At 45.4% G+C, this 13,960-nt stretch overlaps 4 protein-coding genes across 6 annotated transcripts; 2 read left to right on the forward strand and 2 right to left on the reverse strand.

Annotated features, from left to right (window-relative positions):
* The first annotated feature begins 80 nt into the window (after positions 1-80).
* On the forward strand, positions 81-2,131 carry LOC118941095 (SOSS complex subunit B2). Its single transcript, XM_090207617.1, has 6 exons — positions 81-300; positions 419-465; positions 818-909; positions 1,300-1,371; positions 1,450-1,525; positions 1,808-2,131. The coding sequence occupies exons 1-6, from the start codon at positions 204-206 to the stop codon at positions 2,033-2,035; spliced, it is 612 nt and encodes a 203-aa protein (XP_090063743.1). The 5' UTR covers positions 81-203; the 3' UTR covers positions 2,036-2,131.
* A 1,405-nt stretch (positions 2,132-3,536) lies between these two features.
* LOC149975423 (uncharacterized) lies at positions 3,537-5,833 on the forward strand. The gene has a single exon (XM_090207624.1). It carries the CDS (start codon positions 4,069-4,071, stop codon positions 4,861-4,863), a length of 795 nt encoding a protein of 264 aa, XP_090063750.1. The 5' UTR covers positions 3,537-4,068; the 3' UTR covers positions 4,864-5,833.
* LOC110495626 (PI-PLC X domain-containing protein 1) lies at positions 5,753-8,892 on the reverse strand. 2 transcript variants are annotated; one of them, XM_090207621.1, is made up of 7 exons: positions 8,555-8,892; positions 8,035-8,171; positions 7,580-7,747; positions 7,315-7,470; positions 6,881-6,993; positions 6,714-6,787; positions 5,753-6,639 (listed from the first exon to the last, which is right to left on the reverse strand). In XM_090207621.1, the coding sequence occupies exons 1-7, from the start codon at positions 8,649-8,651 to the stop codon at positions 6,389-6,391; spliced, it is 996 nt and encodes a 331-aa protein (XP_090063747.1). In that variant the 5' UTR covers positions 8,652-8,892; the 3' UTR covers positions 5,753-6,388. The 2 variants fall into 2 exon arrangements, with proteins under 2 accessions (XP_090063747.1, XP_090063748.1); XM_090207622.1 differs by lacking the exon at positions 7,580-7,747.
* A 25-nt stretch (positions 8,893-8,917) lies between these two features.
* LOC110519912 (regucalcin) lies at positions 8,918-13,937 on the reverse strand. Of its 2 annotated transcripts, none has more exons than XR_016488304.1 (8): positions 13,652-13,796; positions 12,540-12,701; positions 11,812-11,994; positions 11,547-11,702; positions 11,326-11,440; positions 11,087-11,218; positions 10,781-10,935; positions 8,918-9,192 (listed from the first exon to the last, which is right to left on the reverse strand). XR_016488304.1 is itself a non-coding variant. In XM_090207623.1 (8 exons), the coding sequence occupies exons 2-8, from the start codon at positions 12,697-12,699 to the stop codon at positions 9,142-9,144; spliced, it is 897 nt and encodes a 298-aa protein (XP_090063749.1). In that variant the 5' UTR covers positions 12,700-12,701; positions 13,652-13,937; the 3' UTR covers positions 8,918-9,141. The 2 variants fall into 2 exon arrangements, 1 of the variants encoding a protein (XP_090063749.1); XM_090207623.1 differs by having other exon boundaries at positions 11,602-11,702; positions 13,652-13,937.
* Between the last annotated feature and the right edge of the window lie 23 nt (positions 13,938-13,960).

Consider the following 13,960-nt stretch of genomic DNA (forward strand, 5'->3'; position numbering starts at 1 on the left):
TAGTTGGATTTCGAAAAAGCTATATGGAGAATTTATGCTTTATTATGGGGGAATGAGCTCTGCACGTAACACGCCCCCTTGATAACCATGTGTTGTTCTCGTCTCCCTAATTTTGACAGCTGTAAATTAATTTGAACCTGATTTGAACGATTTCCACCATCACTACTTGTCTCTCTTTCTCGCTTCAGTGACTTTAATCAAATATGTTCGCCATTGTGCCAAACGATGCTCAATTCTTGATAAAAGACATAAGGTTGGGATTGAAGAATTTAAATTTAATCTTTATTGTGTTGGAAATGGGTGAGTGGTGAATGACAGTAAAATGTTTGTTTTATAAAAAAAAATCAGTGTTTCATTTGGTGATGAATGAATGAATGAATGCAAACTTTGTTCATTCTCTCCTTCCCTCCACCTGAAGGAAGGGTAACTAAAACAAAGGATGGGCATGAGGTTCGCTCCTGCAAGGTGGGGATCATTTCCTCATTATTCCCCCCCCCCATCTTTATTCAGTCTCATCCTGCCTTTTTCTGCTCTCCCCCCATCTTCATTCAGTCTCATCCTGACTTTTTCTGCTCTCCCCCCATCTTCATTCAGTCTCATCCTGCCTTTTTCTGCTCTCCCCCATCTTCATTCAGTCTCATCCTGACTTTTTCTGCTCTCCCCCATCTTCATTCAGTCTCATCCTGACTTTTTCTGCTCTCCCCCCATCTTCATTCACTCTCATCCTGCCTTTTTCTGCTCTCTCCTTCATGCAAACCTTCTACCTGTCTCCCGTAAAGTGGGATAATTGCTCTCTTCCAACTCCCTCTCCTGTCAGGTGGCTGATAAAAGTGGGTGCATCACCCTGTCTGTGTGGGACGAGGTGGGTGGACTCATCCAGCCAGGAGACATCCTCCGCCTCTCACGAGGGTATCTATCTATCTAGTTCTGTCTCTCTCTCTGACAATTATGTCATTATGTCAATATACATTGTTGTAATGATGTGCAAATAGTTAAAGTAAAAAATGGAACATAAATAAGCATAAATATGGGTTGTATTTACAATGGTGTTTGTTCTTCACTGCTTGACCTTTTCTTGTGGCAACAGGAATCTTGCTGTTGTAATTGCACACTGTGGTATTTCACCCAATAGATATGGGACTTTATCAAAATTGGATTTGTTTTCGAGTTCTTTGTGGGTCTGTGTAATCTGAGGGAAATATGTCTCTCTAATATGGTCATACGTTTGAAAAGGAGGTTTGGAAGTGCAGCTCAGTGTCTCTCTCTCTCTGTCATCTGTCTGTTTCTCTCTCTCGTCAGCTATGCATCCCTGTGGAAGGGCTGTCTGACACTCTACACAGGCAGAGGAGGAGACCTGCAGAAGATAGGAGAGTAAGACACACAAACTGTTGACTTGGATGTTAATGTGTTGTAGATTTAGTTAAGGTACTGATCTGTGTTGTATTGCAGTTTTTGCATGGTCTTCTCTGAGGTGCCAAACTTTAGTGAACCAAACCCAGAGGTACTGGCCCAGGCCAACAGGCCGGTGAGTACACACACCAGAATGATCTATATATTTTATTTGTCATGTTATTTTCTACATCTCCCCTCCTCCCCATCACCTCTTCCTTTCTCTCTGTTCATCTCATCCTCCTCTCCTTCTCTCTCTGTTCATCTCATCTTCCTCTCCCTCTCTCTCTGTTCATCTCATCCTCCTCTCCCTCTCTCTCTGTTCATCTCATCCTCCTCTCCTTCTCTCTCTGTTCATCTCATCCTCCTCTCCTTCTCTCTCTGTTCATCTCATCATCCTCTCCTTCTCTCTCTCCAGTCTAAAGTTGAGTCCCAGAACAGTTCTTCTGTCAGTCAAAGCTCCACCCCCTCAGTCCCCACCCTCACATACTCTTCCAATGGATGCTCTCCGCTCTCCCGGAATCCAACCTATGGGAGCACAGGACAGCAGACTGGGCGAGGCTCCGGAGGTCCTGGCACCGACCCCAAGCCCACAGAATCTGTGGGCAACAGCAGGGACCCACGGCAAGGGCTAAAGAGGAAATGACGCTGGTTTCAAATCAACACGTATCTTGGGCCTGGCTGTATTTTTATTTAGCAAGCTAAATATTTTTTGTTAACGTGGCCATCATTTTCTAAGGAATGTTACACATTTGGTTCAAATAAATAAATCATAACTAAAAGATTTTGGGGGTTTGAGGTAAAGTTACTCAACTCACTCCAACTGTTCCAACACGTCCGTACCGGCAGATAGCCTGCCCCCCTTTCAACACGTCCGTACCGGCAGATAGCCTGCCCTCCTTTCAACACGTCCATACCGGCAGATAGCCTGACCCCCTTCAACACGTCCATACCGGCAGATAGCCTGCCCCCCTTTCAACACGTCCGTACCGGCAGATAGCCTGCCCCCCTTTCAACACGTCCATACCGGCAGATAGCCTGACCCCATTTCAACACGTCCGTACCGGCAGATAGCCTGACCCCCTTTCAACACGTCCATACCGGCAGATAGCATGCCCCCCTTTCAACACGTCCATACCGGCAGATAGCCTGACCCCATTTCAACACGTCCGTACCGGCAGATAGCCTGACCCCCTTTCAACACGTCCGTACCGGCAGATAGCCTGCCCCCCTTTCAACACGTCCATACCGGCAGATAGCCTGCCCCCCTTTCAACACGTCCGTACCGGCAGATAGCCTGACCCCTTTCAACACGTCCGTACCGGCAGATAGCCTGCCCCCCTTTCAACACGTCCATACCGGCAGATAGCCTGACCCCCTTTCAACACGTCCATACCGGCAGATAGCCTGCCCCCCTTTCAACACGTCCGTACCGGCAGATAGCCTGCCCCCCTTTCAACACGTCCGTACCGGCAGATAGCCTGCCCCCCTTTCAACACGTCCGTACCGGCAGATAGCCTGCCCCCCTTTCAACACGTCCATACCGGCAGATAGCCTGCCCCCCTTTCAACACGTCCATACCGGCAGATAGCCTGCCCCCCTTTCAACACGTCCATACCGGCAGATAGCCTGCCCCCCTTTCAACACGTCCATACCGGCAGATAGCCTGCCCCCCTTTCAACACGTCCATACCGGCAGATAGCCTGCCCCCCTTTCAACACGTCCATACCGGCAGATAGCCTGCCCCCCTTTCAACACGTCCATACCGGCAGATAGCATGCCCCCCTTTTATTTGCAGTAGGTAGAAGTTGTTTCTTGGAAAGAGGCAAAGAGTGAGACCAGGTTAGAGGACTTTCTCTTGAATATTTCTGGAACACTGCAGATTCTAGTGAGAAAATGTCCTTACATATGAATCACACAGAGGAACAACACCCTACCAAGCACATCCAAGAGATATAGACCTACTCATTCAAGGGTTTTGCTTTATTTGTCCTGTTTTCTACATTGTAGGGCTAGCCAATGGAAGTCCATAGAGTCACTCCTCCCAACAAAATAATGTGAGAGACTAGCTCCCTATGAGTCCAGTAGGCTATAAAAGTCTGAGATAAAATAAAAAGTATGCCTATGCTAGTTCAGCATTTGAGTAAAAGTTCACAGAAGATTCACAAGTTAACTAGCCTACATATAAATTCAGATCAGTCCAAAGTCCACAGGGTATGTGTGTGTGAGCTGGAGGTGAGCTTCTCCGGGGGGAGAGAAACACAAGCAATGACCGCCTGACGAAGGCTCCTGCAGTCAGACAACTTAACTGTGGTGCAGGATGTTGTGTGCTGGATTTCCTTTCTATTCAGAGTCAAGTTATGTCCCAGCTAGTCTGCTATTGACTTCCTGTTTATAAGCCTTGTCCCCTGACCAAGACCAATGGTATGTTCTTCCTAATTCTACCAAGTCTAAAAATGAAACTGAAAGTCTGTCAATGTGGGTGGAGACAGTGTTTCTGTAGTAGCCAGAAGGTTTTTCCATTTGGTTAGTTTGCAAAGACAATGGACAAATACAGACCGAGTGCCTGAGAGAAGTTTGAGGTGTTAGCTGCTAACGATTGCTCCACGATCAGCTACAGACACATATCCTTACTGGATTGAGAGGCTTTCACTTTTAACAACTGTTCTCAGACCAATCATGCTTGACGAGGGTGTACGCTATGAGGCCCTATCAGCTGCAATGGGAGCCACGGTGAGGCCCTTGTCCGACTTTCAGAGGAACAACCCTGGCAAGACACCTGAAAACCTTTTGACTGTTGAAGGCTTTCTCATCGGTTCTGTCCTGGGCGTCACCTCTCTCCTACAGTGGCTCAGCCCTGTCTCATGGTTGACATGGGGGTTATCAGTGCTTTTCTTCGGCCAGGACAAAAGAAAGGTAATCAACACCGAACTCTTTGTGGATGAGGCAACATTCTTCGACAGGGAGTTCGATTATGACTTCACCGACGTTTCCGACTCTGAGAGTTTTGTGAGGGGCGATGAGAGTTACAAGCGACCGTGTGGATGGAAACGGATCGCGTTGAAGGTTCTGGACAAATACGGAGATAACACATGGCTCGGTCCAAACGGGATTCGGACATACTCATACCCCGGGGAGTGGCCAGTGTCATACCACGGTACCAGCGAGGACGGGGCTAAAGGCATCATCCAGTCCCACTATAAAGTCGGAGACAGGCAGCTCTACGGGCGAGGCATCTACTCCACTCCTGACCTCAGCCAAGCCAGCGGCTACGCTAGAGACTTTGTGTCGAAGACAAACGGGAAAACCTACAGGATGGTCCTTCAGAACCGTATCAACACAGCCCAACGGAAGATCTGTAAGAGAGTTGACTACTGGCTTGTTCCAGTTAATGATGGCACATCTGAGGAAGAAGAGAGGAGGATTGTGGAGAGCTCCATCCGCCCCTATGGGATTCTGCTGAAGGAGATGTGAAGGGGCATGTGATAAGAGAAGGTAAACCAAAGTCATAGGGAAGGTGTCAATTACATACTCCTCGCGTCCTCTCTCCTCGTACCTTTCTCAAAACCCATTACATGAGAAAGCCAGAGTTCCTTCCCCTCAGACCTTCTCTTCCAATCTGTTTTGAGAGACAAGGAGTATGCAATTGAGATCTTCCCATATAGAGACTTTAGAGCAGGAGGCCATATTGCTTATTTTTCAGAAATAATTGCCTTTTGAAGGAGTTAGATTATATTTCATTAATTAGATTTGAACTGCTAGATATTCCGTCTTTCTTCATTTTACAGTTTTCTGTCTGTCTGTATCAGTGAAGTGCCTTACTGTGTGCCATTTGTGAATTACATCTATGTTTATGTAACATGTGTTCACTATATTTTCTACAATGTAGCCATTTTTCTACTGTTAATGGTGTGGCATTAATTATGCACCTTGTTAGGTGAGTTTAAATGGATCTTTTGTTCAGTGATCTGCCATTTCTGCTTTTTCCTTGTTTTTTTATGATTAAATGTATTATTTTGTTTCACCATACACTTATCGACCTTTTTGTTAGCTTCTGTTTTAGTTTCCTCTAGAAAATTAAACTAGTGCCAACAGATCTGTCCCTACAACATGTTGTACTGCACTTCTGCTGTTTGAACACAGGAGGGCAGCACACAGTTTACATGACTATTTCTCAGTGTAGTCATTCTCAGCTGTGAAGAAGTGGTTTATTTTATAAAGTCACACCTGCTGTAACATGACTATTTCTCAGGGTAGTCATTCTCAGCTGTGAGGAAGTGGTTTATTTTATAAAGTCACACCTGCTGTAACATGACAATTTCAAGGTGTTGTTGATGTTTGAAATAAAGATGCCTCAAACGGATAAAGTTCAATAGACATTTATGTATTTGCCCCTGCATGTAGTGTATTTGCATATAAAAAATAAATTATATTGTCCATCTGATGAAACTTTTCCTGTGGCATCACTTTAGAATGCAAAAACCTTTCATTGTATCCATCATACTCATTATCAACACAGTAAACCTGCCACCCTGTGCTGTAGGTAGACATAGGGAAACATGGGAACTCATTCCTATGATCTAGTAGTGCACGTGTCAAACTCATTCCTATGATCTAGTAGTGCACGTGTCAAACTCATTCCTATGATCTAGTAGTGCACGTGTCAAACTCATTCCTATGATCTAGTAGTGCACGTGTCAAACTCATTCCACAGAGGGCCGAGTGTCTGTGGGTTTTTGCTCCTCCCAAATTAGCAAGGAACTCCCCTCACCTGGTTGTCTAGGTCTAAATGAAAGGAAAAACCAAAAAACCTACAGACAGTAGGCCCTCCATGGAATGAGTTTGACACACTAGATCAGGTGTGTCAGAGTACCATGTTGATTACACCTAACCAAACCTCTCAGATCTCCACAACTGCATAGGGAGAAGGAGCTAGAAGCCATTTGGGATTCTGTGCATGTTTATCTGTCGGTCTCTTTCTCATTCCGTCCCTTGTGAGTCATCTGTGGCTCTCTGTCTTCAGCAGTTTCTTATTGAGCCCGATAACCACAGAGGCAAAGTGGTTCAGACCCACAAAGTCTCCACAGATGATGTTGACAGCGGTCTGGTTCGGTCCAGGAGTCTGCTTCTCCACCCAGTCCAGCAGCAGGGAGAAACTCTTCATCGTTAACTTCCTCATCGTCAGACAGGGGTTGCAGACCACCACAGCAGTGTCCTCCGTCAGGTTCAGCCCAGAGGTGAAGAAATGAGCTGTCAATCAAAGAGGTCAGCTGTCAATCAAAGGACACGCAAGCCCACGCGCACACACACACAAACAAACAAACCTGCTCTTCCTTGGGCCTTCTGCCGCTCCTCCAGGTAAGAAATGACCTCTTTGGGGTCTGCCGAGTCAGCGTACCTGTAAAGGGTCAAAGGTTACAGGTTTAACACACATCCACACAGAGTCCCACACACAGAGTCCCACACACAGAGTCCCACACACAGAGCGTACCAGTAAGGGATCTTAGGCCACAGTTCCTTGTGTTGGTGAAGAATCGTCTCATCGTCGTACGAAATTATGACCTGCTGCCCCAGATCCCAGCACTGGCTCAGATAGGGAGTCTCCTATACACACACACGAGAGTTCATTCACCTTTCATGCCAATAAAACACAAAACAATGGACACTTCACTTCCTGAAAACTTAACTGACCCCAACTAACACCACTTCCTGAAAACATGAACTCACCGTGCTTCTACACCTGCATTGCTTGCTGTTTGGGGTTTTAGGCTGGGTTTCTGTACAGCACTTTGAGATATCAGCTGATGTACAAAGGGCTATATAAATAAATTTGATTTGACCGGAAACTGGCACCACTTCCTGAAAACTTAAGTGACCCCAACCCTGACTGAGACAGGCAGTAGTGGGGTCTTGTCTATCCTGTACCTGTGGGGGGCAGAGTTTGTCTTTAAACAGCTGAGTAATGTAGCAGACCAGGGCCTGGTGCTCAGAGTCCGTCAGCAGGTAGAAGTGGGAACAGGACAGGATCACTACCTCCTTCTGGTGCTGCTCCAACCACACAGCCATGGTTGACAGGGCCTCCTACACACACACACTATGGATTGTGAATAATATTTCTAGTGCATATGCTCTCACATTGAGTACAGAAGATTCACACACCAGAATGGCATGTGTGTTTACTATACCGTACCTTTACAGTCTGTAGCGTATAAATCGCGTGTGCAAAATACAGCGTGTCATCTGTGTTGTGTGTTTTTAACATGTCTTGTGTGTTGAATGTATTTTTAATGTTTTTATGAGCGATCCGTAGATCGAAGAACCGGATTCCAGCATCCAACTGATCAGGAATACTCCACGCCTATGGGAGAAAAGGACAGGGACAATCTCTAACTTAGATTGTATATAATATTAATAATACACACACACACTTCTCTGTCTGCAGTGTGTTTGTGTGTTGTGTGTTTTTATTATCCTTGTGGAGACCAGAAGTGCTCACAAGGATAGTAAAACAAGGGACATTTCACCAGTCCCCACAAGGAAAAAGGCTATTTTAGGCTTAGGAGTTAGGTTTAGGGTTCCAGTTACAATTAGGGTTAGGGGTTGGGGGAAATAGGATTTTGAATGGGTTTGGTGTGTGAAACTTGCCTGTGTGGTGGCCCAGCGGTAGACACAGGGGCGTACAATGCAGGGTGCCAGTCGATCCAGAAACTGCAGCATAAACGACTCAGACCCCAAGACAGGAGAGTGTGTATCCAGGCAGTAACTCATGCTGTCATGACTCCCTGAAAGCAGAGACAAAAAGACAGACAAAACAAGCGCACAGTCAAATGACATCAAGGAAAGGGACTGAATAGGTTTGAAAAAAACAGGCTCTAATGAAACTCGTGACAAATGTTTTCTCTAGGCTAGTCCCATATAAACATAGTGTAATGAAACAGGCAGGGAACAGGTCTCGAACCCTCAACCTTCTAGCCCGAAGTCCAGTGCGCAATCGACTGTGCCCCAAAAGCATATTCAAGTGGCAGAGTCAATATCCGTGTTTATAAACCCAGGGTCGTTACAATAGCTTGTGCTCTAAACTCTATTCTATATCAAACTCGTTTTGTAATCGAAATAAAAAGGATAACAGTAGGCTATCACTCGACATTATTAAGTTCATTCTCACCGGGTATCGCCAGGTCCCAAAGCGGTGTACCCCACAGTTCCTCTGGCAGTTGAGACATCCAGTCTGCGTTAGTGGACGATGCGTCTCTGCGCTCCATTTCCACCACCTATTGATATCTACTATTGATGATAGCTTGTAAACAGCGAGCGGAATGTAGCAGGACCACAGTTAAAATGTTGTAGATTTGTTGGATTTCACCCGGGTCTGTGACTAGAAAGAGATGAAAATGCCCTTTCCCATTTGGTCCTATTCTTGCTTCCGCATTCTCTTCAGCAGGAAGGGGACAGTTACCCCAAGAAAAAAAACGTGACGGCATAACAGCGAGAATTGTGTCAAAATAAGAGTCCTCATACAAACTACCTATCAATTTGAGCTTTTTTATTGGACAGAAGATATACAATAGCCTACTAATACATTAAGTACAGTAACTATAACTGAGGCATGTTGAGTTTAGCTTAAAATCATAAAGTCACATTATTTTATTAGTGAGATTAGTGGTCAGTGGGCTCAGTTGTGCAGCCGAGTTACTGGTTGATCATCATGGAATGATTGACAAGGCCCGGTTTTCAGTGTTTCCATTATGTCACTCATCCAGTGAATGAATTTGCAGGAATGCCCTTTGCACCCAGGCCTGTGATCTGCAAGGAGAATAAAACACAGGCTGAATAAAACACACACACCCCAGTGGCGGTTGGTGCCGTTTCAGATTAGGGAGGACTATTTTTTATATTTATGAGCATGGCCTTATTTCTAATACAGCATATTGGATGACTGTCATTCATATTCCATTTTCCCAGCTCATTGCAACCAATAGGTTTAGGCCACTACATGATACAAAGTGTTTCCCTATACCTATCATGAGGTTACTACAACCTAGCTAGTATAAAAAAAGTATGAAAATGTATGCACTCACTACTGTAAGTCACTCTGGATAAGAGTATCGCTAAATTACAAAAAAGGTTTCCGACACAGGTCGAGAGACAAATTGGAGTAATCAAGGTGACAAACAGTGACACATTCAATACCGCCCTGCACACTCTGCATCTAGCTGATCTAGGTTAAGTTCAAAAAGTTGCAAACAAGAGTTTCTATTGGACAAAATAGCTAGGTTTAACCCTGTTTCGTTCTGTTTGCTTCCGTTTAAGAAAGGTGTTTCAACAGAATCAGCAGAATGAACACACCCCTGATCATCAGCACACGCAGTTCACTTTCATAGCAGCCACATACAAACGGCATCATCACTTTGCTCGTTGTTTAATTCCTTCTCGCATCTACGCACTCTCCTCCTCTCACCTTTTCCCTTCCTTTTGTGCACAACACAACAGCTGTCTGACCAGGCAAGAAAAACTTTACAATCCAAACCTTCATACCATAACCGCTACACACAGCCAACATAGTTGTCACCATATTAGCTAACGTCAGTCAACATAGCTACTAGAACAAATGTATTAGTAAACCCGCTACAATCACGCTGTACAGTGTACAGCAAGCAGTTACAGTGGTGGGTCCCTGGTGGAATACACTTATTAAACCAAAAGCTTACCTTGACTTGGAAGAGTTCCAGTGTTGGATAGCCTTAGCCAGCTAGCTAACACAAATAGCATTCCTCTCTGTTTGAGCCAGATGTTTGAATAGTCTAAATTAGGTAAGTGAAAGTGAAAAATGACAATGAAATATGCCTACAACAGCTCTCTCTCTTTTTCTCTCTGATGCTTCTCAATGTTTTAAATAAATGAATGTGTTAAAAACTTTTCAATTATAGTCTTTCTCTCTCTTTGACTCAACTACCCCCCACATTTTATGCACTGCAGTGCTAGCTAGCTGTAGCTTATGCTTTCAGTACTAGAGTCATTCTCTGATCCTTTGACTGGGTGGAACTCTGATATGTTGGAGGTCTTCTGGAAGTCGTCATGATTATGAAAGGGGGTGCGAACCATGAGCCTCCTAGGTTTTGTATTGAAGTCAATGTACTCAGAGGGGGATGGAAAATAGCTGTCCTCTGGCTACACCATGGTGCTACCACAGTGAGTGCTGTTCAGGCTACTGTAGACCATTACAAAACAGTGTTTTAATCAGTTATTTGGTCAAATGTGAATATATTCAGTATAGTTTTATCTAAAAAGGATAACTTTTTTAATGTTACACTTTTTTTTATTTTCTGAAATTTACTGCGTAGGATGGTCCTCCCCTTCCTCCTCCGAGGAGCCTCCACTGACACACACGTACCCTAAAGACACATCCTGCCTGCGGTTGCTTGGCCATGTCTGCCTCATCCATTCCCTTACAGGCTGAGGTCACGTACAGGTCTGAATAGTCTCTACCCCCGAAACAACATGATGTTGTCTTATCCACCGGTAGCTTCACTGTCTGCAAACGCACCCCTGAGAAGAGGGGGAGGGAAGATGGAGAGGGAGAAATGAGAGAGGGAGGCAGCAGAGAGAGAGAAAAGAGGGGGATTGGTGGTTTTTACCTTCATATTACAATATACTGTAACTGTTACGCACTGACACATATAGGCAGGTACACACACACCTGTCTGTGGGTCAATCTGTATCACTCTGCCTCCACTGTAGCATGCGACCCAGAGTCTACCGTCTGCGTCAATACACATGCCATCAGGAATCCCCTCTCCCTCGTCCATCTTATACACCATCCGCCGGTTACCTACACACACACACACGGCTGTCGATGTAGTACAAGGTTTATGTGTGTGTGTGTGTGTGTGTGTGTGTGTGTGTGTGTGTGTGTGTGTGTGTGTGTGTGTCCCTCACTGATACACCCGGTGTTGATGTCATAGTTGAAAGCTTCCACAGTGTAAGTGAGGCTGTCTATGTAGTAGAAGGTTTTGTGGTCCAGAGACCAGTCCAGACCGTTTGAGATGTCCACCTGGTCAAATAATAAAAATAGACACAAAGGATAGCTTCAGTCTCTACTCATCTAATACCTTATAGGATTAGTCTTTGGTACTGTTTATCTCACACTAACACTTAACTGTTTATGCTAGAAACGATCATTGAGAACATTCCACTTCCACCCTTATGTGTCACCTGATTGAAATGTTTGACTACAATGTGATCCTTGTTCAGGGAGAACAGAGAACCCTGCTTCAGCTCTAGAACTGTAGGACGTTCCTCTATCGCCATGGTACCTGACAGAACACAGTTAACAGAACATTACATGGAACACAAAACAGATGCGGTAGAAGAGAGGTTGATGGATTAATGGATTGTCAAATGAATTGATCTATCAATCTCTACCTGCAAAGAGGCGTCCAGCAGGGTCCACCTTGCCATCATTAAAGCGGTTGTTGGGTTTGTCTTCATCGATGACAGCGATGGTGGAGATGGACTTGGACTCCCAGTCCAGCGCTCCAAAACTCCGTCCCTCTCCGATCACATAGCCTCCAGACCGCCGGGGGACCGCACAGCCCACAAACTTCTCTGGGGGGAGGAGTGGGGATTGGAGGAAGAGAAGAGAGGGAAAAGGTGAGGAGAGGGAGCAGGGAGAGGGACGGGGGGAGGAGTGGGGATTGGTGAGGAGGGGAGAGGGAAAAGGCGAGGAGAGGGAGCAGGGAGAGGGACGGGGGGAGGAGTCGGGATTGGTGAGGAGGGGAGAGGGAAAAGGTGAGGAGAGGAGCAGGGAGAGGGACGGGGGGAGGAGTGGGGATTGGTGAGGAGGGGAGAGGGAAAAGGCGAGGAGGGGAGCAGGGAGAGGGACGGGGGGAGGAGTGGGGATTGGTGAGGAGGGGAGAGGGAAAAGGCGAGGAGGGGAGCAGGGAGAGGGACGGGGGGAGTTGGAAACATAAAAATACAGAACATGACAGGAGTATAAGGTGTGCTGTTGCTACCTCAGAGCCCAAACAACCCGGATGAAGAACAAACTGGATCTACAAAATAGAAGTTCAAGAAAAAGATCTTTACTGAACCTTAGTTAGAGGTTATGACACGTTCACCCAGGGTCACAGCTGCCTTTCTGATTGGTTTACCTGTGGCCACTGTCTCTTTCTGATTGGTTGCTGGGTTCCAGCGGTGGATCTTCTGTCCTGATATGTCCACAAAGAGCAGAGTTCCTTCTTTCTCCTCCCACACCGGCCCTTCTCCGATCTCACACCTCTCTTTCACTACACACTCCACCTTCACAGACATGACTAAAGCAATTTGACACACACACACACACACACACACACACACACACACACACACACACACACACACACACACACACACACACACACACACACACACACAGTAGCCAAGCGGCATCATGCACCCCAATAATCTGAGTGTAATATTCGTATGTGTAAACATACTGAATTGTAATTGTATGCATTTTCCCGCCGTATCATACTGCGCTATGATTGGTTAAGACCACACAGGTGGTGAGGTCATCTTCGGTTGATCATGGTTGGAGACACGTGAACATGCCAGTTAGCTAATAAAGAGCTGCGTTTAGAAATATCCTGCATGTTATTATTTTGTACGAAGCGCGCAAAACAAGACACTGAGGGGGCACAAAGTACCCAAGGATGGCTGGGGGAGGTCCAGGTCTTTTAGATTTACCACTAAAAGTAGATCCCTTTTGCAACAAACAGTCAAATTGAAGTCTAAAACATCTGGTTTCCCATAAAACGTTTTTTTTTCTCCCCAAGAAAAGTACTCTTAATATACAATAATGTACAAAACATTAAGAACACCTGCTCTTTCCATGACATTAGAAAGTTATGATCCCTTGTTAAATTCACTTCAAATCAGTGTAGATGAAGGGGAGGAGAAAGGTTAAATAATGATTTTTAAGCCTTGAGACACGGATTGTGTATTTGTGCCAGAGAGTGAATGGGCAAGACAAAAAAATGTGCCTTTGAACAGGGTACTCCGCGAGTTATACACGGTAGCCTGCACAGCTGTTTAATTATCTCTTAGACAGCGAGTGAACTTCAAATTCACTCACTCTCATTTCTATAAGTAGCCCCCATATAAATGACTGCACTACACCGATTTGTTTAGACTTTTAGCCAACTGTTGGCTAGGATACTATAACTTGCAACTTTGTTTATGATTTCTCAGAAAACAACACATCGTACAGACACGGATACATTACCTGTTTTATACGTCGAAGTCGCCTGAAGAGCTTCTGAATCACGTGACAGCAAGTGTCTCGCCGTTTACAGACAGACAGTCATAGACAAATAAACACACCATGTGACAGGGGTAGTCCCGCTCCCCCAGCGGTACCTCTTTCTCAACTGAAAACGTATGCCGTCAGCAAAAAAAAGCGTCGTAAATTCAGACCATAAATTCCAATTTATACTGTAACATTTGACATGACCCCCCCCAACACACAGTAGGCCTGTAGTTACGGTATAGCTGTTGAATGTCGTCTATCCACTTTTATGCACCTTTTCTGACC

Source organism: Oncorhynchus mykiss, chromosome 18, assembly GCF_057628025.1.
Source record: "Oncorhynchus mykiss isolate SJ-2025 chromosome 18, ASM5762802v1, whole genome shotgun sequence".
Lineage (NCBI taxonomy): Eukaryota > Metazoa > Chordata > Actinopteri > Salmoniformes > Salmonidae > Oncorhynchus > Oncorhynchus mykiss.

What these genes read in the sequence shown, in the direction of transcription:
- LOC118941095 (XM_090207617.1), top strand. Translation starts at nt 204, where the DNA reads ATGTTCGCCATTGTGCCAAACGATGCTCAATTCTTGATAAAAGACATA. An exon ending in ATGAGGTTCGCTCCTGCAAG is followed by an intron (nt 466 to 817) that starts GTGGGGATCATT and finishes CTCTCCTGTCAG; the next exon opens with GTGGCTGATAAAAGTGGGTG. An exon ending in ATCCTCCGCCTCTCACGAGG is followed by an intron (nt 910 to 1,299) that starts GTATCTATCTAT and finishes CTCTCTCGTCAG; the next exon opens with CTATGCATCCCTGTGGAAGG.
- LOC149975423 (XM_090207624.1), top strand. Translation starts at nt 4,069, where the DNA reads ATGCTTGACGAGGGTGTACGCTATGAGGCCCTATCAGCTGCAATGGGA.
- LOC110495626 (XM_090207621.1), bottom strand. Translation starts at nt 8,651, where the DNA reads ATGGAGCGCAGAGACGCATCGTCCACTAACGCAGACTGGATGTCTCAA. An exon ending in TGGCCTAAGATCCCTTACTG is followed by an intron (nt 6,788 to 6,880) that starts GTACGCTCTGTG and finishes GACCCTTTACAG; the next exon opens with GTACGCTGACTCGGCAGACC. An exon ending in GAAGGCCCAAGGAAGAGCAG is followed by an intron (nt 6,640 to 6,713) that starts GTTTGTTTGTTT and finishes TTTGATTGACAG; the next exon opens with CTCATTTCTTCACCTCTGGG.
- LOC110519912 (XM_090207623.1), bottom strand. Translation starts at nt 12,699, where the DNA reads ATGTCTGTGAAGGTGGAGTGTGTAGTGAAAGAGAGGTGTGAGATCGGA. An exon ending in ACAGATTGACCCACAGACAG is followed by an intron (nt 10,936 to 11,086) that starts GTGTGTGTGTAC and finishes CCCTCTTCTCAG; the next exon opens with GGGTGCGTTTGCAGACAGTG. An exon ending in AGGCAGGATGTGTCTTTAGG is followed by an intron (nt 9,193 to 10,780) that starts GTACGTGTGTGT and finishes TTCTCCTTGCAG; the next exon opens with ATCACAGGCCTGGGTGCAAA.